We start from the raw sequence: 25570 nt of genomic DNA on the forward strand, positions 1-25570 counted from the left end.
TGCAGGTGCCAAACACTGAGATCCGTGCTAACAGCGCGGCCCTGTTGCTGGATGCCTTCCCTTTGCAGGACACTGACTCTAATGCCGAGGACAGCGACGTCCTCATCCAGAAACAGTTTGATTTCATACAGGTACAACTCTTATAACTCTCACTTTAGCTCAGTAGGTAGGGGCGCTGGCTTCAAAACCAGCTGTCGCTATCGGCATGGGTTGGATTCCCACCTTCGTCAAGGGATTTATTTCCCAGAGTCAACTTTGTGTAGACTCTCCTGTGCCTGAACAACACTGTGCATCCACACGAGAAAGATCGCATCCACACGAGAAAGATCGCATCCACACGAGAAAGATCGCATCCACACGAGAAAGATCGCATCCACACGAGAAAGATCGTATCCACACGAGAAAGATCGCATCCACACGAGAAAGATCGCATCCACACAAGAAAGATCGCATCCACACGAGAAAGATCGCATCCACACGAGAAAGATCGCATCCACATGAGAAAGATCGCATCCACACAAGAAAGATCGCATCCACACAAGAAAGATCGCATCCACACGAGAAAGATCGCATCCACACGAGAAAGATCGCATCCACATGAGAAATATCGCATCCACACGAGAAAGATCGCATCCACACGAGAAAGATCACATCCACACAAGAAAGATCGCATCCACACGAGAAAGATCGCATCCACACGAGAAAGATCACATCCACACAAGAAAGATCGCATCCACACGAGAAAGATCGCATCCACACGAGAAAGATCGCATCCACACGAGAAAGATCGCATCAACACAAGAAAGATCGCATCCACACGAGAAAGATCGCATCAATACGAGAAAGATCGAGAAAGATCGCATCCACACAAGAAAGATCGCACCCACACAAGAAAGATCGCATCCACACGAGACATCCACACGAGAAAGATCGCATCCACATGAGAAAGATCGCATCCACATGAGAAAGATCGCATCCACACGAGAAAGATCGCATCAACACAAGAAAGATCGCATCCACACGAGAAAGATCGCATCAATACGAGAAAGATCGCATCCACACGAGAAAGATCACATCCACACGAGAAAGATTGCATCCACACAAGAAAGATCGCATCCACACAAGAAAGATCGCATCCACACAAGAAAGATCGCATCCACACAAGAAAGATCTCATCCACACGAGACATCCACACGAGAAAGATCGCATCCACATGAGAAAGATCGCATCCACACGAGAAAGATCGCATCCACATGAGAAAGATCGCATCCATAGACGAGCACAGATTTTGAACGCAGACCTATATAAAATTAATACCTGGGCAAAACAGTGGAAAGTTAAATTTAACGAAGCAAAAACGGAACTGTTAGACATAAAACGTGATAATATACCAACCGAACCAATCATTTTTAATAATATTGTTTTGGAAAACGTGAACCAACATAAACACCTTGGCGTAATCTTGCAGAATGATTGTAAGTGGGACTTCCAAGTGAGAAGCATCATAAAAAAGGTCACCTTATTAATTAATTGTTTAAGATATTATAAATATAAATTAAATCGTAAAAGTCTGGAAACTATGTATAAATCTTTTGTTCTTCCACATTTTGACTACGCAGACATCATATGGGACAACTGCACAGAGTACTGGTCAACTGCACTCGAAAAACTACATTTGGAAGCCATTCGGACTATAATCGGTGGTGTGCGCGGCACAAGCCACGAAAAACTGTATAAAGAAAGCGGATTTTGTAACCTAAAAGAAAGACGGAGCAGACACAAACTGATTTTATACTACAAGATGGTATATGGCAAATGCCCTCATTACTTATCAGATCTCTTGCCACCTTTAACTTCTGATGTTAACCCCTACCATCATAGAAGACCATTAGAAAGAAGAGTCCCCATGTGCAGAACTGAATTATACCGTCGATCTTTTATACCATCTACTACTGTCCTGTGGAACACCTTGCCAGACAACATCAAAACAACTAACTCAATCAGCGATTTCAAACGCTATTTATCTACTCCTGATTATAACGTACCTGCCTATTATTACTGTGGTAAAAGACTGGAAGAGATTCACCACTGCAGAATGCGCCTAAACATGAGTAATTTGAATTCTGACCTGTGTAAACGCCACCTACAGGGAAACCCACAGTGCGCTTGCGGCTACCCGAACGAAACAGCTGACCATTATTTGACACATTGTCCTTTGTACGTAGATGCTCGCCTGTCTACAATAAACGCACTTCCTGTTAATTACAGACATGTTGAAATATTGTTAAATGGTAGCGAAAACCTTTCTCTTTGCACTAACAAGCTTGTTTTTGAAAGTGTCCAATCGTTTATCCATGAATCTGGTCGTTTCTGTTGATTTGACTCAGTACCCATATTCAAGCCAACAAACCTTATTTTATATGCATTTTTCAAATGTATATTTTAGCGAGCTACTGCTTACTTGCCACAGGACTATGGTTTGTAATGTACTATGTATATTCTTATTTGTATGCGCTGCCAACTTCATCTTTTAAATGTACCTACCGTTTTCTCCTCCCTCCTCCACCCTCCCCCCTCTTCCTCCTGCTAGCTTTTTCTTATTCTTTCTGATTTACTTTTAACTATGCTCTTCTTGTAGATAGTTCAACAATTGATAAGTATTGCTTGTCCGACATCATATTTGCGTTATTTTCCTACTACGTAGGGCGCGTAATATAAGCGTTTGCTTGAGTTCGTGTCCCTATTGTTTATCGTTGTATTTTTGTATCATGTTTGATTTAATAAAACACTGTTTAAACCAAAGATCGCATCCACACGAGAAAGATCGCATCCACACGAGAAAGATCGCATCCACACGAGAAAGATCGCATCCACACAAGAAAGATCGCATCTACACAAGAAAGATCGCATCCACACAAGAAAGATCGCATCCACACGAGAAAGATCGCATCCACACGAGAAAGATCGCATCCACATGAGAAAGATCGCATCCACACGAGAAAGATCGCATCCACACGAGAAAGATCACATCCACACAAGAAAGATCGCATCCACACGAGAAAGATCGCATCACCACGAGAAAGATCACATCCACACAAGAAAGATCGCATCCACACGAGAAAGATCGCATCCACACGAGAAAGATCGCATCCACACAAGAAAGATCGCATCAACACAAGAAAGATCGCATCCACACGAGAAAGATCGCATCAATACGAGAAAGATCGCATCCACACAAGAAAGATCGCATCCACACAAGAAAGATCGCATCCACACGAGACATCCACACGAGAAAGATCGCATCCACATGAGAAAGATCGCATCCACATGAGAAAGATCGCATCCACACGAGAAAGATCGCATCCACACAAGAAAGATCGCATCCACACGAGAAAGATCGCATCAATACGAGAAAGATCGCATCCACACGAGAAAGATCGCATCCACACGAGAAAGATTGCATCCACACAAGAAAGATCGCATCCACACAAGAAAGATCGCATCCACACAAGAAAGATCTCATCCACACGAGACATCCACACGAGAAAGATCGCATCCACATGAGAAAGATTTGCATCCACATGAGAAAGATCGCATCCACATGAGAAAGATCGCATCCACACGAGAAAGATCGCATCCACATGAGAAAGATCGCATCCACACGAGAAAGATCGCATCCACAGGAGAAAGATCGCATCCACAGGAGAAAGATCGCATCCACACGAGAAAGATCGCCTCCACACGAGAAAGATCGCATCCACATGAGAAAGATTGCATCCACACGAGAAAGATCGCATCCACACGAGAAAGATCGCATCCACATGAGAAAGATCACATCCACACAAGAAAGATCGCATCCACACGAGAAAGATCGCATCCACACAAGAAAGATCACATCCACACGAGAAAGATCGCATCCACATGAGAAAGATCGCATCCACACAAAAAAGATCGCATCCACACGAGAAAGATCGCATCCACACGAGAAAGATCGCATCCACACGAGAAAGATCGCATCCACATGAGAAAGATCGCATCCACACGAGAAAGATCGCATCCACACGAGAAAGATCGCATCCACACGAGAAAGATCGCATCCACACGAGAAAGATCACATCCACACGAGAAAGATTGCATCCACACAAGAAAGATCGCATCCACACGAGAAAGATCGCATCCACACAAGAAAGATCGCATCCACACGAGAAAGATCGCATCCACACAAAAAAGATCGCATCCACACGAGAAAGATCGCATCCACACGAGAAAGATCGCATCCACACGAGAAAGATCGCATCCACACGAGAAAGATCGCATCCACATGAGAAAGATCACATCCACACAAGAAAGATCGCATCCACATGAGAAAGATCGCATCCACACGAGAAAGATCGCATCCACACGAGAAAGATCGCATCCACACAAGAAAGATCGCATCCACACGAGAAAGATCGCATCAAACGAGAAAGATCGCATCCACATGAGAAAGATCGCATCCACACGAGAAAGATTGCATCCACACAAGAAAGATCGCATCCACACAAGAAAGATCGCATCCACACAAGAAAGATCGCATCCACACGAGACATCCACATGAGAAAGATCGCATCCACACGAGAAAGATCGCATCCACATGAGAAAGATCGCATCCACATGAGAAAGATCGCATCCACACAAGAAAGATCGCATCCACACAAGAAAGATCGCATCCACACGAGACATCCACACGAGAAAGATCGCATCCACACAAGAAAGATCGCATCCACACGAGAAAGATCGCATCCACACGAGAAAGATCGCATCCACATGAGAAAGATCGCATCAACACGAGAAAGATCGCAACCACACGAGAAAGATCGCATCCACACGGGAAGGATCGCATCCACACGAGAAAGATCGCATCCACACGAGAAAGATCGCATCCACACGAGAAAGATCGCATCCACATGAGAAAGATCGCATCCACACGAGAAAGATCGCATCCACACGAGAAAGATCGCATCCACACGAGAAAGATCGCATCCACACGAGAAAGATCGCATCCACACGAGAAAGATCGCATCCACATGAGAAAGATCGCATCAACACGAGAAAGATCGCATCCACATGAGAAAGATCGCATCCACACGAGAAAGATCGCATCCACACGAGAAGGATCGCATCCACACGAGAAAGATCACATCCACACGAGAAAGATCGCATCCACACGAGAAAGATCGCATCCACACGAGAAAGATCGCATCAACACGAGAAAGATCGCATCCACACGAGAAAGATCGCAAGTTCACAACAAAAGTCTCAGGGCTTGGAAACATAGATATGTAGGTACATGGAGAACAAAGAAACAAACATTGAGTAGCAACGTACTGTATGGCAACTCGCTTTTCTAAGTGAGAACGCTGCCGGAATTTCCATGGGGGTAACCTCGCAGGACTATATGAAATCTTATCCTTATCACATGTGTACATGCGTCCGTGTTGTTTGTGTGTAGGATTTGTGAGTATTTATGTGTGTCTGTATTTGTGTGTGTGTGTGTTTGACCGATTTAGATTCTCCTGTGATACTGATATTTTAACTTGCTATGTTAAACAAATATTTCTTTTTTTTCCCAGCGCCTGGTGACGGATCCTTGCCCAGAAATCCGAGCGCTGACGGCGGAGGGGATGTGTCGGATCCTGAGGGATTTTCTGGAGATGATTCCTGGGGACGTGGTCCACTCGCTGCTGTGTAAACTGCTCAAGGAACTGGCATGGGACACCGCCTCCCCCGCCGTACGTGTGGCTGTCGTCAAGGTAATCACATTTCATTTCATTTACTTTATATGCTGGGAAATGCACTTGGCTTCCTCCCAGTGGAAAGCTAGCAGCAACAAGAGTGGCGCTACCCAGGTGTGTGCGTGTTTAGGTGTAATCAGCCACCTGCACTTATGGCTGAGTGACTGAGGTCTTTTACTCCACACTGTTTTTGTTCAAGTGGGTTTTTGACGTGGATGTTCATTTTTACCCCACCCTTTTGGGGCAGCCGTATACTGATTTCATGGGAATAATGATTAACATAACATTACTCGGCTCTGTAGACTTCGTACAAAAACTTGACCTGAGGCTCCGCCTCCCCTGATGTGCATCTGGCTGTCGTCAAGGTAATTCATAATGTCCTAATGACGTTGCACTGTTTCCAGGGAATGACGGCCATGCTTGACAACCCCATGTGTCACCTGCTGCTGAAGCCCTTGCTGCCCGGCCTCTCCATGTGTCTGCACGACAAGGCCGAGACTGTGCGCGTCGCCATGGTCGACCTGCTGCTCAGGGTCAAGGGCGTGCAAGCCATCAAGGTCGGTACATGCAGTGGACATTCCTCAACACAATAGATAATGTTCAGAAATAACTTTGTTTGTTTGTTTGTTTGTTTGTTTGTTTAACGCCCAGCCGACCACGAAGAGCCATATCAGGGCGGTGCTGCTTTGACATATAACGTGCGCCACACACAAGACAGAAGTCGCAGCACAGGCTTCATGTCTCACCCAGTCACATTATTCTGACACCGGACCAACCAGTCCTAGCACTAACCCCATAATGCCAGACGCCAGGCGGAGCAGCCACTAGATTGCCAATTTTAAAGTCTTAGGTATGACCCGGCCGGGGTTCGAACCCACGACCTCCCGATCACGGGGCGGATGCCTTACCACTAGGCCACCGTGCCGCTTCAGAAATAACTCCTGTGTTTTATTGTTTGTTTGTCCAAACTATGGTGTTGTGTTGCAAAGCAGTGTTGTCTCTTTCAGAAAACCATGAGTGCAATATTTTTCTTGTTATTCAATTAATTTAACAAGATAACAAGGAAAAACGATTCAAGCGATACAAACACGAACATTTTCATTATCGTGCTCTACTCCTTTTCACCTGTAGTTCCGTATCTACATTTATTTTGTTTAAACTTTTCTAGTACTGGAGCATCAGCCCTATTGAACACCTGTTGGCCCGACTGGAGACGGACTCCCAGCCGGTGGTACGCCGCGTGGTGCAACTGCTCTTCCCCTCCTTCTTCCCCCTGGATCAGACCCCCCAGGAACAGGTGACACGCTGCATGACGCTCGTCGAGTCCAACGCTGCCGCCGCTCGTGTTTTCTTTTTGAACGCACCTCGCCACCTGACTTTGAACGACACAGGTAGGGAATATGCAGAGTCCTAGTGATGGAAATGAAAAAGAAAATATTGCTGTAAGTTGTGCTTTTTTCTCCCTCTTGTATTTCCTTAATTGTCTTTTACTCTTAAACTCTTTTACTCTTTTGTCCTGTTATCATTAGGAGAGTTTTCTTTTTGAACGCACCTCACCACCTGACTTTGAACGACACAGGTAGGGAATATGCAGAGTCCTAGTGATGGAAATGAAAAAGAAAATATTGCTGTAAGTTGTGCTTTTTTCTCCCTCTTGTATTTCCTTAATTGTCTTGGACTCTTTTTGCCCTGTTGTACAGAGGAACCCCCCCCCATTTTAAGACTTTCAAAAATCTGATAAATTCGGGTCTTAAAACTTAGGGAGTCTATGGACTGGGTGGCCGAGTGGACTGGGTGGCCGAGTGGTAACGCACTTGCGCTCGGAAGCGAGAGGTTGCGAGTTCGACCCTGGGTCAGGGCGTTAGCAATTTTCTCCCCCCTTTCCTAACCTAGGTGGTGGGTTCAAGTGCTAGTCTTTCGGATGAGACGAAAAACCGAGGTCCCTTCGTGTACACTACATTGGGGTGTGCACGTTAAAGATCCCACGATTGACAAAAGGGTCTCTCCTGGCAAAATTGAATAGGCATAGATAAAAATGTCCACCAAAATACCCGTGTGATTTGGAATAATAGGCCATGAAAAGTAGGAAATGCACCAAAATGGCTGCGATCTACTGGCCGATGTGAATGCGTGATGTATTGTGTAAAAAAAATCCATCTCACACGGCATAAATAAATCCCTGCGCCTTGAATATGTGCGCGATATAAATTGCATAAAATAGAAATAAAAAAATAGAAAAATAAATCCCTGCGCTTAGAACTGTACCCACGGAATACGCGCGATATAAGCCTCATATTGATTGATTGATTGATTGATTGATTGATTGATTGATTGATTGAGTCTTACAATGGGTAAAGGGGGGCATCCAGTGTAACTCAATTTTAAGACTCCCTCCTTTTTCAGACCTGATTTCTTCAGATTTGTGTAGGTCTTAAAGAGGGGGAGGGGGGGGTACAAAATAAGGTCAAGGTCACTGGCTTCATCATCTTTTACTTTCAGTGCGCTACATTTCATTGCTGTGTCGCTACGTGCTGGAGAGTGTCCGCACCATGAGTGAAAGACTGGACAGGTCTGAAGCAGAACCAAGTGACCGTGCGAAGAGTGCCAGAAGCAAGCGAAGCAAAGGCAAACAGACACAGGTGAAAACATTGCAGAAACATTTGTCCACTCACCAAAGGTTTACAGATAAAAAGTGGAACATTTAAATAAAAAGAAAACACACCAGTAGCCAGGTTAGGTACGTTTATATCTATAATCAATATTTCGGCATGTTACTGCCTGTCTCGGGATGGTAAGCTTAAAAAGTTTACAGATTCTTTACAGTGGGTGAAGAAAGCTGTGGACTGTGTTTGGATAAGTGTATGTACAAAGTAAAAAAAACACATACATGTATACACATGAATCATCTCTGGTCTTTCAAATAAAATAAGTATAGATAAGTGTGTTCCAGCAACTTACCTTTCTTGTTTTTTGATTCTGGATAAGTATATAATTTTGCAGTATGTGGGGTGAAAGAGAGAGAGGGAGAGAGAGAGGAGAGGAGAGGAGAGAGAGAGAGAGGAAAGAGAGAGAGAGGAGAGAGAGAGAGGAGAGAGAGGAGAGAGGAGAGAGAGAGAGAGAGGAGAAAGAGAGGAGAGAGAGAGAGAGGAGAAAGAGAGAGAGGAGAGAGAGAGGGGAGAGAGAGAGAGAGAGGAGAGAGAGAGAAGGGAGAGAGAGAGGAGAGAGAGAGGAGAAAGAGAGGAGAGAGAGAGAGAGGAGAGAGAGAGGAGAGAGAGGGAGAGAGAGGAGAGAGAGAGGAGAGAGAGAGGAGAGAGAGAGTGCCTGTGATGGATCAATTGATCGTTGTGTGCAGACATGCACATGTTGTTATTGCTGTTTACATTTTAATTGATTTTTCCTTATAGTCACTTTTATTAGCATTATTTGATGAGCAAAATTGAGCGTGGGAAACTTGAAATGTGCTTGTCCTACTCCCACCTTCTTCTTCTTCTTCAGCGTTCCAGAAATTCTGGTGACGTGTGAGCTCGTTTGCCCATTTGGGTTCCCCACACTATATATGAGAGCGTAGTCAGCTTCACTCCGCTTTCGTTGGGTAGGCATGCTGGGTATTTTCGTGTTTCCATAACCCACCGAACTCCGACGTGGATTACAGGATCTTTTCCGTGCGCACTTGGTCTTGTGCTTGTGTGTACACACGAAGGGGGATAAGTCACTAGCAGGTCTGCACATAAGTTGACCTGGGAGATCGGAAAAATCTCCACTCTTAACCCACCAGGCGGCAGCGACCGGGATTCGAATTCACGACCTCCCGATTAGGAGGCCGACGTCTTGCCACTGCGCCACTTCACCCGTCACACATGAATCATCTCTGGTCTCTCATTATCGTGATCATATCTTGATACTTTGAAGAGACAAGCCTAACGCTGGCATGTTGAAGAAAAGAGCCGCAGTGGGCTTGTTTGAATCAAGATACCACATCATATTATCCTCAACGTATTATGTATTCACTAGCTCAATTCTCTCTCTCTCTCTCTCTCTCTCTCTCTCTCTCTCTCTCTCTCTCTCTCTCTCTCTCTCTCTCTCTCTCTCTCTCTCTCTCTCTCTCTCTCTCTCTCTCTCTCTCTATTTTCAGTGCTCTTTGTAAAATATTGCCCCGGCCCCTCCACCTGTGAAGAAAGGACACCTGTCTAATAGGGACACCATTACCATACCCCAAGGGTGTCCTTTAGAGACAGGTTTTACTGTACCAATACCTGTCTCAATACAGGCCAGCTGGTCTAAGAGGACGTTTAACTCAAAAAACCTCTCTGTGTACAGGGTGCGGCCAAACAGAGTGAAGAAGAAAGCGAGGGGGATAGCGATGACGATGCTCTATCACCAGAGATGCTGCAGGGCTTGCTGGAAGCTGTCTTCCTCATGTGGACCGCTGTCTCCAAGCAGCTGGATTCTGTGAGTACAGTGGTTCCCCTCTTTTAAGACGTCAACAAATCTGAGATAAGGCCAAAAAAAAAAATAGTCTGTTTACGGTAACCCGACTGACCCTATTTTTTTCGCGCGACCCTCGACTTTATTTTGGCATTTGGGGGGGGGGGGGGGGGGGAAAAAAACCCGTAAAATTATGGTTTTTTGGAAAAAGAAAAAAAAAAAAATCCCGACCTACCGACCCTATTTTTTTGGCCTATGTTACCGTAAACAGACCTATTTTTTTTTTGGCCTAATCACGTCTTAGGGAGTCCTTAACACTTTCTACCCCACCTATGTTGACCAAGCTTTTTTTAGCAAGACCAGCTGTGCTGCAGCAGGTCACTCAGAATTGTAGTAACTGTGTATCAACACGCTGGAATGCGGGCGTTAGATCGACGTTACAGGAAGCGACTGAAGCTAACAGTCTGAGCGGATATATGCGTACTTGGTCAGATAGATCCATATGAGTGGGTACGAATATATCTGTACCTGGGAGACAATGAGTTAAGAAGCAGGCATGGGAATTTCCGCCGAATTTTTATTTTGTTCCGCCGTAAAAGCTAAAGTGTCCGCCGAAAAAATAAATGGGGGAGGCAAAAATGGTTCTGAAAACTGAATTTAATGGCAAACTTGGAGCTCAGATGACACCAAATTGCACAATTTGGGTTCTTTAGAGAACATTTTTACCATGGGAGTATGTCCCCGGGGACCCCCTAGTAAAGCTAGGCGCTTTGTGCCGTCGACTTTAAGCTTACTTACAAATGCGGGAAAAGGGTGGCCGAGTGGTAAGTGCACTTGCCTCGGAAGCGAGAGGTTGCGAGTTCGACCCTGGGTCGCACGGCTGTTTCTTTCAGCCTGCCTGCCCACGCTCAGTTTCCCGAAACTTTCCCTGCTGCCAGCGAGCGCTGATAAGCGCAGCGACAGCCCAGGCCGGAGTTCTAAAATTACCACAGCATGAGAAAGCGATAACAGCGGTTGTGTGGCACAGGCATATCACAGCTGGGAAAACGTGTACTTTTTGTTTGTCACCTTTACTTATCGTCTCGTTTGTGTGGCTGGGAGAAAAGAAAGAAAAAAAAATCCTGACCTACCGACCCTATTTTTTTTGCCCATGTTACTGTAAACAGACTTTTTTTTTTTTGTGCCTAATATTTGCTTTGGTCACTGTTAGATTCATTCAAAAAGTGTGGGTGTTTGCTTCTTTATTCTAGGCTGAAATCTCGTCGAATCTGAGTATGTGTTTTTTTCTGCGGAAAGCAACTGTCTTCCCGAGAGAAAAAGAATTGGGTTCTACAAAATCTTTTCCTTGAAGATTATTATTTAGAATTTTTTGTTTTTAAGAAAGCCAAAAGACACTGGCCATTTTTCAGATTTTTTCTCTCAGCTGTTCTGCAGCCTGTTATTCTACTTTTATGTTATTTTTGTTTAAAGATATACAATACCGATACCTGCACAGCCTGGCGGTGACCTCACAATTAATTTTTCACAGCTGATAGTACATGGAAGTCACAGAGACAAAATTTGTTCTCAAAATTGTTTGTCACTTTCTCGGGAGACATGCAGAAGTGACAGAATCCTTACGTGACGCCGTTAATTGCGTTATGATATCTTTCTGAACTTTGTTTGGCCCTTGACGTCAGAGATTGTACTTCCCGAGGGAGGGGTTTAAGAAGACACATCTTGGTTGGTTTTGTCAATTGATGTCGTATGTCTTTAAATCTCACCTGTTGTTGCAGGCGGAGAATGACGAACTGAAGCAGTCCATCATGAAGAAACTGAGCGTGACGGTACCGGAGGTCTTGAAGGTCACAGAGGATCCCAAGGTCATATCGCTGGTGGTGGAGATTGCCGGACACTTGCCGCCCAAAGCTGTGCCAACCATCAGGTCAGGAAAAAAATGGAAACACCTTCACAGTTGTCAATGAGGTCAAGTAAACTGACATTTGCCTGTATGACGTGTTTACTTGAGACTCAATCACACAAAGATCGCCAAGCCTTGTAATCAAAAATAAGGAATCGAGGAATCGGAAACATTGAATTTTTTTCTTTTTCTTTTTAGCTTATTAAATGAAACAGGTGCAACAAGTAGAAAGAATATTCATTTTCATTTTCATCCATTGAAAACTACATGTTTTTATGTGTGACAGCCGTGGGTGCCTCTCCAAGCTACGCAACATGCCGGAGGGCAGCGGAGAGGAGGATTACATTGAACTGCTGGAGGCTATGTGTCTGTGGGAGATGGCACCACAGGTCCTGCAGCTCCTCTCTGATTGGCTGGAGGAATCTCTCACGCCACAGGAGTCCCTGCCAGAACCAGCCAAGAAAAAGGTTAGTGGAAGTACACTGGAACTCCGCTTTTAAAACCCCATAATTTTCCCGAAATAACTCGGTCAGGATTTACATGCGGAGGAATATCTCTGTCAGGATTTACAAGCTGAGGGGAGTTGCGCCCCGCTGACAAAACCTCGTACAAACAACCTTAACAGGAAACACATGGTCAAACGGGAAAGGCATGGTCGACCAGATAAAACAACGATCGCAGCAAATAACTGACTTCGATGTGTATGTTATGCTGTGTCCACTCAACATGACCTCATTTCTTTCGAAAATATACACATCGCACGTGCTTATCGATCGCTGCAACGATAGTGGCTCCGATGTGCAGATTTTTAAATGAAAAAAGCTTCATATTGGTTGGACACTGCATACCATACACATCTAAGTCAGTTAATTGCTGCAGAGGACTGCACGTTTCGCCCTGCAGTCCGGACTCACGATCTAACGGCAAACGACAAGAAGAAGAAGTTAATCGCTGTGATTGTGGCTTTAACTAGTCGACAATGTGTTTCCCGTTTGATCATGTGTTTCAACTAGTCGACCATGTGTTTCCCGTTTGATCATGTGTTTCAACTAGTCGACCATGTGTTTCCCGTTTGATCATGTGTTTCAACTAGTCGACCACATGTTTCCCGTTTGATCATGTGTTTCAACTAGTCGACCATGTTTTTCCCGTTTGATCATGTGTTTCACAGAAGTTTTGACTTGTTGCAGGACAAGAAGGGGAAGAAGCGTGTGCAGATCTCGGTGCCTGAGGACAAGAAGCTCCCTCTGCTGGCTGTGGATTACCTGACGGCCATGTTGAGGTCGGCCGTTTGCAAACGAGTCTTGATCGAAGATCAGCGCCCCCTCTTGCTCATTCTGAACAAGTTGTTCGCACACGTCGTGGTAAGCTGGTTGTGAAATATCCCTGCAGCAGTTTTGGGGAAAGGTGTTTGTGTCAATCACCTCTGCTTGTGGTTTATTTGATACTTGTTTTCAGAGGAAGAAATCCCGAATTATTCTTATTTCAGGCATGGGAATTGTCCGCCGAAAGGCAAATTTCCGCCGAATTCTTTTTTTGTTCCGCCAAAAAAGCAGAAGTTTCCGCCGAAAAAAAAATTGGGGGAGGCAAAAATGGTTCTAAAAACTGATTTGAATGGCAAACTTGGAGCTAAGATGACACCAAATTGCACCATTTGGGTTCTTTGGAGAAAACAAATTCCGGGGGGGCATGCCCCTGGACCCCCCTAGTTAGGCTAGGTGCTTCGCGCCGTCGAATTTGTTATTACTTACACATTTTCAGGCTTTTTTACAATTTTTAATTCCCATGTCTGTTATTTGTTAAATGGAAATTTGCCTATAGCGTACGTTGGCAATGTCAGTAGCACTTAAAGATTAAAAAGTTTGAAAACAGGTATCTTCAGGTGTTATTTATTTCTATGTTATTTTATTTAATCTTCATTTTACACAGAGCAAACATCAAATCATTGTGAATCGTTGGTACTTTTTAACTGCCAGAACTAGTTATTGATTTCATATGCATGTCTGTGTGAATAAAAACTGGAACAGAAAGGGAGAGAATGTCAGTTAAAATGGAAGAAAGAAGAGATAACAGAAAATCACTTTAATGTTGAATTTGAATGGAACCCCCTTTCTCAAAAATCTGAGATAACCCGGTCTGAAAAAGGAGAGACCCTTAAAATGGAGGTAAGACGGGCGCTGTGGCGGGGTGGTAAGACGTCGGCCTCTTAATCGGAAGGTCGAGGGTTCGAATCCCGGTCGCGGCCGGCTGGTGGGTTAAGTGTGGAGATTTTTTCGATCTCCCAGGTCAACTTATGTGCAGACCTGCTAGTGGCTTATCCCCCTTCGTGTGTACACGCAAGCACAAGACCAAGTGCGCACGGAAAAGATCCTGTAATCCATATCAGAGTTCGGTGGGTTATAGAAACACAAAAATATCCAGCATGCTTCCTCCGAAAGCGGCATATGGCTGCCTTAATGGCGGGGTAAACACGGTCATACACGTAAAATTCCACTCGTGCAAAAAAACCACGAGTGTACGTGGGAGTATCAGCCCACAAACGCAGAAGAAGAAGAAAAAAAAATGGAGGTAAATTTACAGAGGTAATGAACAGAAAATCTGAGATAACAGGGTCTCACAAGGGAAGGAGTTGTGCATTTCAGGGTCTTAAGAAGGGGCGTACCACTGTTTTATATTTTCTGTTTTAACCTGATGCGTGTGTTTTTCTACAACAGGGGCTGATAGAGAAACGGCTGGACCAGGCAGAGGCTTTAGACGATGACAACAAGATGGCGTCCTTTGAACAGAACATCTTCTCTCTGCATCTCAGGCTGTCAATCCTACTGCAGGATTTTGTGAGTCGTCTCGCACATTTGTGGAATGGATGAAATCCGGAAATGACTGTCTGGTTTCTATGGGATGGGAAAGAGTGAATACTCTTACTTTTATTGAGGCAAGCTTTCCACGCGTGCTCCTTCTTCACGTGTTTCAGACACACTCCTCGCTAATGACTGGCCTTTGATGCCACGTGGAAAGTTTGCCTCACTCAAAAGCAAGAGTATTCATTCTGTCATAACCCATACAAAGCCGACAGATTTATTTCTGGAGTTAACCGGCACGGTAGGCCTAGTGGTAAGGCATCCGCCCCGTGATCGGGAGGTCGTGGGTTCGAACCCCGGCCGGGTCATACCTAAGACTTTAAAATTGGCAATCTAGTGGCTGCTCCACCGGGCGTCCGGCATTATGGGGTTAGTACTAGGACTGGTTGGTCCGGTGTCAGAATAATGTGACTGGGTGAGACATGAAGCCTGTGCTGCGACTTCTGTCTTGTGTGTGGCGCACGTTAAATGTCAAAGCAGCACCGCCCTGATATGGCCCTTCGTGGTCGGCTGGGCGTTAAGCAAACAAACAAACAAATTTCTGGAGTTCGTAAATCTTCAGCAGTGTTTTACTTTTAGACTTGGGTGATCCAGGGATCACATCAATGAGCGCTTCTGGGGTGATAACGCGAGACAACTCTTGTGATCTTGCTGCGAGGTTCCGCCTGTTACCATTGTCTTTTTACCGTATAAAATGCACGACTCACACACGAACTGTTATCAAAGCGACATGCTATTTGGGACCAATGCACGTTTTTTTCCTTTCTCGTGTGATCTTGCCGCGAGGTTCCGCCTGTTACCAGCCGAAAGAAAGAAGGGGTATAACCTCAGCAGAACCGCCCATTGGTACTAATGCTAAAATCTGAAAATGCTGGGGGTAAAAAATCGGAACTCCTCAGACTTACGGGTTGATACTTCTGTTATTCTTTTCTGCAACAATGTATTCTATACAGGATTTGTTTTAAATCCGAAATTGGTGAAATTGAGATTTGGTAGCCATCAAACTTGCAGGTTGATACACTTTTTTTGAAATTTATTTTGTATCTGTTGTCTGCAGGACGGCGATGAGTGGGATTGTGTGACTCACATGAAGGACATTCTGGCTTGGGGGCAAGAAAAACTGCTGCCGTTGCTAGCGGCAACCGACCCTGACCTTGCAGAGGTCAAGGCCGCCACCAAGGGCAAGAAAAAGGGCGGTGCAGAGCTCAAGGGAGACAACAAGGCTGACTTGGCGAATGCTTGTGTTATGGTAATTATGTGTGTTGTGTGTGTGTTAGTGTGTGTGAAGGGTTAAGAGAATGATGTAGAGACACAACTATTGTAAAGTGCGTATACATCCGGTTTGCTCCCCGCCAAAAGGCTGATGGTTTTTGTCCTTGGGAACTACGTCGGTTTGACCTCAAAGTTTTCCTTCTTGGAGAGTTTCCTTCCGTGGATGACGAGGAAAGGTAGTTTTCAGGAGTGAAATCTTGCTTGAGGAGGGATTAGTTGTTGGATATTGAGAAATATTCCCTAACAATGAGGGTAATAGGTATTTTGACCTGATCAAATACGATTTTCAGTAATTCAGATAAAATATTGCCCAATATGAATAATGAAAAATGCACAAACACAGACCCTGCTTTGTGGGACATTTAACAGTGTGTGTGTGTGTGTTTGTGCGTGTGTTTGTGTGTGTGTGTTTGTGCGTGCTTGCATGCATGTGATTGTGCGTGCAGGCGTGTGTGAGTACAGGCGTGCATGCATGCATGCTTACACCGATAACAGGCCTTTTCATAGGAATATTTTTGATGCCCCTCGCTTTTACACTCAAATCTGTCTATAGTGACCACTCAAAGGACCCACCACAATTGGTCCTTGTAGACAGGTAGTCGTTAATGAAAGCTTATTTATATGGTAAAGAACTTTGTCAGGCTTTCTTTGGGGTGGTCGTGATGGGCAGCTGGTCGTGATGGAGATGTGGTCGCCCGGACAGGTTCAACTGTACTTTATTTCTGTGCTCAAAGAAAGATGAATAAATTGTGTGTGTGCAGACGACACTGACTGTGTGTAGCAACATGCTGATGGTGGGACTGGGAGACACAGACTTCATGACTCAACTCACTGCCTTCTGTCAGGCCGCCCTCAGTAATGGTGTGTATTGTTTCATAACTTAATATTACTTGTGTCTATAACTGATGGTGGGACTGGGAGACACAGATTTCATGACTCAACTCACTGCCTTCTGTCAGGCCGCCCTCAGTAATGGTGTGTATTGTTTCATAACTTAATATTACTTGTGTCTATAACTGATGGTGGGACTGGGAGACACAGATTTCATGACTCAACTCACTGCCTTCTGTCAGGCCGCCCTCAGTAATGATGTGTATTGTTTCATAACTTAATATTACTTGTGTCTATAACTGATGGTGTATGTTTTACAACGAAGCACCTTTTGTCCAAAAAAACCAGTAATGGTAATGTTAACCCTCAGGCTGGTTGTCGCGACATATGTCGCGCTACTTTACGTATACCGTCACCTGGTTGTCACGACATATGTCGTGCTACTGGCTCAGTCTGTTTGGTCGTTCCGATTACCTCCCATGGATGCGAAAACCTATGACCGTTTTTCTTTATTTTTGTTTCTGTTATTTCACCAGTGGCTATGTAACATGTGTTACAGAATTGCACCAGTGTAAGGGTTAAGAGGTGATGGTGAAGATGTTACTGCTGGTGAGAATAAGAAATAGGGTCATAACACTTGTTGTTTTTCTGACGATGATTTCAGTGAAGAGTGTCAGCATGGTGGACCAAGTGTTGAGCTGTCTGTACCAGCTGTTGTTGTTTTTCTGACCATGATTTCAGTGAAGAGTGTCAGCATGGTGGACCAAGTGTTGAGCTGTCTGTACCAGCTGTTGTTGTTCGAGGAGCTCGACTCGTCCAGTGTGGTGGTCAAGTGCATGTCACACGTTCTGGTGTCCGTCAACACCTGTCTGCACCATCATCACCATAACGACCCAAAGGTGAGACGTCTTGCTGGTGTCAGGGGATTTCTCTCAATAGCTGGCTGGTTGGTTTTTATTGGGTTTTTTTTTTTCTTCAGAATTGACAGAGCTTTGCATGTTAAAGATGCAGAGTGCCTGAGAGCACTACTGAACTAAAGTTACAGTGGAACGCCCCTTTTGAGACCTTTAAGACCTTCAGGTTTTAAACAGGAGGAGTCTTAAAATGGGGGTAAATTGACAGAGGTTATGAACAGAAAGTCTCAAAAAGCAAGGTCTTAAAAGGGGGGAAATCTTGAATTGGGGGGTCTTGACTCATTGTCTCCCAGGTACGGATATATCAGTGGCTTCCTGTAACGTCCATCTAACGCCTGCATTCCAGCGTGTTGATACTCAGTTACTACACAGTTCTGCAATTCTGAGTGACCTGCTGCAGCACAGCTGGTCTCGGCTAAAAAAAAACCTTGGTCAACATGGGTGAGGTAGAAAGTATTAAAGTGGAACCCCCCCCCCCCCCCCCCCCCCCCTTTTAAGAACTCCAAAAATCTGAGAAAATAAGGTCTTAAAATGGGGGTTGCATGTCGTAAGAGGCGACTAATGGATTCTGTTTCTCCGTTTACCCTTGTTAAGTGTTTCTTGTGTAGAATATAGTCAATGTTTGTTAAGATTTTAGTCAAGCAGTATGTAAGAAATGTGAAGTCCTTTGTACTGGAAACTTGCATTCTCCCAGTAAGGTCATATATTGTACTACGTTGCAAGCCCCTGGAGCAATTTTTTTATTAGTGCTTTTGTGAACAAGAAACAATTAACAAGTGGCTCTATCCCATCTCCCCCCTTTCCCCGTCGCGATATAACCTTGAACAGTTGAAAACGACGTTAAACACCAAATAAAGAAATAAATAAAAATTGGGGGTTCCACTGTTTTTCATGTGACTGATTTTGTAGTCACAGTACTTCCCCCATGACACAAGTGTTCCTTTCCCCTGTCTGCAGGTTGTCAGCAGCGTAAAGACCAAGATCTCCAGCATCGTGACCAGCGTGATGAGCGGCCACCAGTCAGGGGATGACCAGGACGTTGCCATGGTGACCGAGCTGACCAGTACACTGCTGGCCGCCGTGCTGGCTGAACTGACCCACGCCAGCAAACAGGTACTACAGTGCAACCTCTCTTTCAAGACGTGCAAAAATCGGTGAAATTCAGGTCTTAAAAAGGAGGAAGTCTGAAAATGGGGGTAAATTTACTGATGTTATATTAGGCCAAAAAAAAAAATAGGTCTGTTTACGGAAACATAGGCCAAAAAAATAGGGTCGGTAGGTCGGGATTTATTTATTTATTTTGTTTTTTTTCCAAAAAAACATATTTTTACGTTATTTTGCCAAAAAAACCAAGGATTTTTTTTTTTTTTTTCCCAAATGCCAAAAAAAAGTCTAGGGTCGCGCGAAAAAAATAGGGTCGGTTGGGTTACCGTAAACAGACTATTTTTTTTTTTTGCCTCTAAAAAAATCAAGGTCTTAAAATAGGACAAGCCTTAAATTGGGGGGTCTTCATAGGAGGGTTCTACTGTAAGATGGCAACAAAGTTCTGGCTGTGATTTGTGAAAACTGTCTTCTTCTTCTTCTGCGTTCGTGGGCTGAAACTCCCACGTACACTCGTGTTTTTTGCACGAGTGGAATTTTACGTGTATGACCGTTTTTTGACCTCGCCATTTAGGCAGCCATACGCCGTTTTCGGAGGAAGCATGCTGGGTATTTTTGTGTTTCTATAACCCACCGAACTCTGACATGGATTACAGGATCTTTTTCGTGCGGATTACAGGATCTTTTTCGTGCGCACTTGGTCTTGTGCTTGCGTGTACACACGGGGGTGTTCGGACACCGAGGAGAGTCTGCACACAAAGTTGACTCTGAGAAATAAATCTCTCGCCGAACGTGGGGACGAACTCACGCTGACAGCGGCCAACTGGATACAAATCCAGCGCGCTACCGACTGAGCTACATCCCCGCCCGGTGAAAACTGTTACCATCTTTGTTGTAATTTCTGTTTGCAATGAAGAACATTTGTGAAATAATATTGCATCGTCAAGCAATGAAAGTAAAATTGCAGTCAAACCCCACCCCCCCTCCCCAGACAAACCCCTGAAGCTTTCTAGCTTCTTGCGCAAAGACAGTCAAATACAAATGACACCGTTCTTTAGACAGGTACTTGCTCACACGCCTCTTAGACCTGACTTAGCCGTGCGAGTACAGGATTTAGTTTGTGCGAGTTTCTTCACCTTTCAGCCATCTGTCCGTTGAGAAGTAAGTGATTGCTTAATTTTTTTAATTTAATTTGCGGAGAGATTGTAGAATGTTGATTGACTTTCCCCAGGACACACTGGCAGCAAGTGTTGAGGACAAACAGGACGTCATGCCGGCCATTTCTACCTGTGTTCTCACCTGTCTGACTCGCAGCACACCTGGTCGCAGGTAAGCTTTGCTTTTGGTTAAAGTTGTATTTCACTTTTTCCGCAATTTTTCAGGAGTGGTTTTTTTCTCACTAGTATACTTCATTTCATAATCAACATATGGAGACAGATATATCAATGACGTTATAAAGAGCAGATATTCAAGCAGTTCCAGTTATATTCTTTAATAAATAATGTTGGGAATTAACTCTGTTAGGTTTGTGTGGGTTGTGACAGAGTGAATACCCTTGCTTTTAGTGGGACAAACAATCCACACATGCTCCTTGTCAATTTTCCGAGTTAATGACCACCCATATACATGTAGTGATAGACACATTTTGAAAAGAACTCTGTGGGGTTTGTATGGGTAGTGACAGAGTGAATACCCTTGCTTTTAGTGGGACAAACAATCCACACCTGCTCCTTGTCTACATGTTTCAGACACACCTCTTGCTAGTGACTGGCTAGTGATTGGCTAGTGACTGGCCTGTGGATTGTTTGTCTCACTAAAAGCAAGGGCATTCACTCTGTCACAACCCATACCAACCTGACAGAGTTATTTTCAAAATGTGTCGATCACTACATGTATGTGGGTGGTTTTTTACTCGGAAAATATTGCAACGATTAAGGAAGTGGAAAGCATGGATAGACTATTGAAAACATATATATATATTAACCATAATTAGTGAAATACTGACTTGTTTCAATCCATCACAAATCTTAACTGTTTCTTGTTGTTTTTTCCTCCAGACGTCTTGTGGAGGAGATAGAGAACTGTGTGCAATCAGGGGCAGTAACTGATGTCCATACGGCACATGGAGTTGTCCACCTTTTGCTGGTCATCAGGTCCAAAGGTAATCACAGTTGAACCTGTCTATGGAAAGGTGAATTAGATGGTGGGAAATTTCGTCAAACACTGAAGAAAAAGAAGAAGATAGGGGGGATATAGCTCAGTTGGTAGCGCGCTGGATTTGTATTCAGTTGGCCGCTGTCAGCGTGAGTTCGATCCCAGGTTCGGCGGAAATTTATTTCAGAGTCAACTTTGTGTGCAGACTCTCTTCGGTGTCCGAACTCCCCCCCCGTGTACACTACATTGGGTGTGCACGTTAAAGATCCCACGATTGACAAAAGGGTCTTTCCTGGCAAAATTGCTTGGGCACAGTTAATAATTGTTTACCTATACCCGTGTGACTTGGAATAATAGGCCATGAAAGGTAAATATGCGCCGAAATGGCTGCAATTACTGGCCGTATAAAATTTCATCTCACACGGCATCACTGCAGAGCGCCTAGAACTGTACCCACGGAATATGCGCGATATAAGCGTCATTGATTGATTGATTGATTGAAAAAACATTTGGGTTTCTTTGGTGTGGTCATAGCGGGCAGGTGGTCATCATGGAGAGGTAGTCGCCAGGGCAGGTTGGACTGAATTTTCATTAATTATGTGATCAAATTCTCAGCATTTCAAGTCAAGTCAAACAGTTTATTTACCAAATGCAAAGCACAGGATTTTGTTATGGTGTATGCATAAAACTTCACACTTCTTCCACACGCATATATCATAATAAATATGTACAGATAAAGTGTTCAATTTCACTGGGCCTATTTACGTGTGTATACCAACCAGACAGTTCTGTTTTGGTACTTGTCATAAACTTGATCTGAGTACAGGGAAGTTGCAAGGATTTTATTTTTTTAAGACAAGTAAATTTTCAAAAAAAGATCATGAATGAGTCTTTAATATTTGGACGTTTTTGGCAGTTCTTGGAATCACCTTTTACCTGCGGTAAAAACTTGGCAAATGTCGGCAAAGGTGGGTTTTTTTTTATTTTCAATTAGCATTTTACTCACTAGCAATGCTGAACAATTTTGTAACACCATCCATATATATTTTGATATTTAAAAAAATGTCACCTGAATATGTTGATGTCATTCAGGCTTGAGCATTCTTAGACCATCTTTGTTTTTGTTGTGCAGGAAATTACAGTACGGATGTTGACTTGAGTTCCTTACAAAACACAGTGAGTGGCATGGTGACAAAGTTGAGTGAACAACCGCCTGATGGTGATAACTCAGACCCCGAGTTCAGGTGAGGAAGGAAAGTGCGTGTGTGTGTGTGTGTGTGTGTGTGTGTGTGTGTGTGTGTGTGTGTGTGTGTGTGTGTGTGTGTGTGTGTGTGTGTGTGTGTGTGTGTGTGTGTGTGTGTGTGTGTGTGTGTGTGTGTGTGTGTGTGTGTGTGTGTGTGTGTGTGTGTGTGTGTGTGTGTGTGTGTGTGTGTGTGTGTGTGTGTGTGTGTGTGTGTGTGTGTGTGTGTGTGTGTGTGTGTGTGTGTGTGTGTGTGTGTGTGTGTGTGTGTGTGTGTGTGTGTGTGTGTGTGTGTGTGTGTGTGTGTGTGTGTGTGTGTGTGTGTGTGTGTGTGTGTGTGTGTGTGTGTGTGTGTGTGTGTGTGTGTGTGTGTGTGTGTGTGTGTGTGTGTGTGTGTGTGTGTGTGTGTGTGTGTGTGTGTGTGTGTGTGTGTGTGTGTGTGTGTGTGTGTGTGTGTGTGTGTGTGTGTGTGTGTGTGTGTGTGTGTGTGTGTGTGTGTGTGTGTGTGTGTGTGTGTGTGTGTGTGTGTGTGTGTGTGTGTGTGTGTGTGTGTGTGTGTGTGTGTGTGTGTGTGTGTGTGTGTGTGTGTGTGTGTGTGTGTGTGTGTGTGTGTGTGCATGTGGGCGTGCCTGCGAGCATGCGTGCATGTGTTTGTTTGTCCGTGTTTGTGTGTGTTTGTGCATGTGTGCTTTTGCATATGTCCGTGTCACGGTTGGCCTAGTGGTAAGGCGTCCACCCCGTGATCGGGAGGTCGTGGGTTCGAACCCCGCCCGGGTCATACCTAAGACTTTAAAATTGGCAATCTAGTGGCTGCTCCGCCTGGCGTCTGGCATTATGGGGTTAGTGCTAGGACTGGTTGGTCCGGTGTCAGAATAATGTGACTGGGTGAGACATGAAGCCTGTGCTGCGACTTCTGTCTTGTGTGTGGCGCACGTTATATGTCAAAGCAGCACCGCCCTGATATGGCCCTTCGTGGTCGGCTGGGCGTTAAGCAAACAAACAAATAAATATGTCCGTGTGTGTGTATGTCTTTGTATGTGTTTGTGTTTGTGTGGTTGTGTTGCTGAGTGCGTGTGTCTGTGAGTGTGCATGTTTTTGTGCATGTATGTGCATATGTCTGTGTGTGTGTTGATTCAAGTTGGCATTGACCCTTCTATCCATTCCTGTGTCATGACTTCAACAGAAAACTGTTACCTTCAGACTTAAAAATAAACCTCTGTGTGAATTTTGGGCCCATATCCCCTACATTTTATCAATCCAAGGAAGTTGTTGAACATTACCGGTATGTCCAAAACGTTATGAAGTAACCCAACTTTTGTGACTTCCAAATAAAATTTAAAAAATTGACAATCACCAAAAGTCACTGGAGTGAGTCTCTTTCTAACCCAACTTGTGTTTTTATTTGCAGGGAGGTGATGGAAACTATACAGACCAAACTACAGACAGTGATGGGAAAAACCTCGTAAAGTGTCATCAAATTGTGCCAGAGACAGACTGTCATACACGCTGCCAAGCTTCATACCTTGAGGAAAAGCTACTTCTTCTTCTTGTCCATCGCCTTAGGATTTCAGCTCTGGAGATGAAAGGACAAGCTGTGAAGCCGCTAAGCTGCCTTTGAGCTTCTAACAAGTGAATGAGTGTGTGCGTGTTTGTAGGGGTGGGGGGGGGGGGGGAGGTTGGGGGAAGGAGGGGCTGAATGTTGAAAACAGGTACATTCTGTTATTTTACCTGTGAAAAATAAAATGTTTCAATGGTTTGATGGCATGCTACTATACTACGCCTCAGAACTGCCTTAGGACTTAGGGGAAAAAAGTGTAGCTGTGTGTGTGGGGGGGGGGGGGGGATGAATTGTTTACGGGTAGTTTCTGATATTTTATTTGTGAAAAAGAATATTTTACAATGTTTTGATGGCATGCTACTACTCCGCAGAACTCCCATAAGACTTAGAGAAAAGAAAAGAGTAGCTGTATGTGTGTGTGTGTGGGGGGGGGGGGGGGGGGATTGTTCCCAGGTAGTTGCTGATATCTTGCCTGTAAAAAAAAAAGAGATTTTGAAATGAAGTGGAAAAGGGTTCGGACCTACCAATTGATCTTTTGTTTGACAGGTTTCCCGCTGCAACTACAACATTCTCGGTGCATTTTTGACGTGGTAGGATAACAGAATTATCAGTTTTCCTTAGAGCTAGGATTCAAACTGGTAAGGCCCACAAAAGCGGCGAATGGCGGGGTAAAAACGGCCATACACATTAAAAAAACCACTCATGAAAAAAATGGGTGAATGTGGAAGTTTCAGTCCATGAACGAAGAAGAAGAAGCATACTTGTAATGGAATAACAGGTTGGAGAGTGGTAACTATATATTCAGAATAGGGGATTTAATTAATTCCTCAAAGACATGAGAGCGTGTTGCTAATGTAGGCACATTGTGTGGTTATTGTTCTGATACATGTACAGAAAAAACTTTGAATGCTGGAATATGCCTTGCTTGAGACTGTTTTGTGCATGTTTGATATATTCATGTACTGTTAGCAATATAATAGCGGCTAAATAAAAAATGTATGCACTGCAGAGAAGTGATTTATTGCTCATTTTCTGTGTGTCTGTGGTCACTCACACACACCAACACGCATGTACACACACATGCACACACACAAACACACACATGCAAACACACACATACATATTTTTGTAATTAAAAAAGAAAGGTTAACAGCAATTTCTACATCGGTTTATTGCTTACAGACACATTCATGTTTAAACAGCAATAATTAAAATTATCAAACTGACGTCACTTTTGTAATCATAATTATAACCATGTAACAGATGTTACTCCCCAGGACCTAGCCCCACGCCCACAGAAAAGACTTAATTGAATGTTTCATTCTCCCCCACAACTGCCGGAATTGGGTTTCAAAATATGCATGCTTATGGATTTTGTAACATATTTGTTAATGTTTTCAGTCACTTTCTCTGCCTACTTAACCAAACCGCTGAATAATTAAAATGTATCCTTTAAAGCTACTTACCTATAAGCAACAACAAAAATGACATTCATCATGATTATATCTTATGTCTATATTAACATCAACATGTCAGGACAAAC

The 25570-nt window shown here is 44.1% G+C and overlaps 1 protein-coding gene across 1 annotated transcript in view; it reads left to right on the plus strand.

The window, feature by feature from the left end:
- LOC138947436 (condensin-2 complex subunit G2-like) overlaps positions 1 to 24116 on the plus strand; it is a 62783-nt gene extending 38667 nt beyond the window's left edge. Inside the window, exons 11-28 of the mRNA XM_070318910.1 lie at positions 6 to 131; positions 5613 to 5792; positions 6179 to 6331; positions 6943 to 7165; positions 8274 to 8413; positions 10092 to 10223; positions 11975 to 12123; positions 12386 to 12566; positions 13290 to 13463; positions 14814 to 14933; positions 16015 to 16206; positions 16991 to 17090; positions 17802 to 17959; positions 18932 to 19087; positions 20307 to 20404; positions 21133 to 21236; positions 22362 to 22473; positions 23878 to 24116. Of these exons, the coding sequence (XP_070175011.1) occupies positions 6 to 131; positions 5613 to 5792; positions 6179 to 6331; positions 6943 to 7165; positions 8274 to 8413; positions 10092 to 10223; positions 11975 to 12123; positions 12386 to 12566; positions 13290 to 13463; positions 14814 to 14933; positions 16015 to 16206; positions 16991 to 17090; positions 17802 to 17959; positions 18932 to 19087; positions 20307 to 20404; positions 21133 to 21236; positions 22362 to 22473; positions 23878 to 23935 (2556 nt within the window). The 3' untranslated portion in view covers positions 23936 to 24116. The remainder of the gene's footprint in view (positions 1 to 5; positions 132 to 5612; positions 5793 to 6178; positions 6332 to 6942; positions 7166 to 8273; positions 8414 to 10091; positions 10224 to 11974; positions 12124 to 12385; positions 12567 to 13289; positions 13464 to 14813; positions 14934 to 16014; positions 16207 to 16990; positions 17091 to 17801; positions 17960 to 18931; positions 19088 to 20306; positions 20405 to 21132; positions 21237 to 22361; positions 22474 to 23877) is intronic.
- Positions 24117 to 25570: the final 1454 nt, after the last annotated feature.

Source organism: Littorina saxatilis, linkage group LG14, assembly GCF_037325665.1.
Source record: "Littorina saxatilis isolate snail1 linkage group LG14, US_GU_Lsax_2.0, whole genome shotgun sequence".
NCBI classification, from domain to species: Eukaryota; Metazoa; Mollusca; class Gastropoda; order Littorinimorpha; family Littorinidae; genus Littorina; species Littorina saxatilis.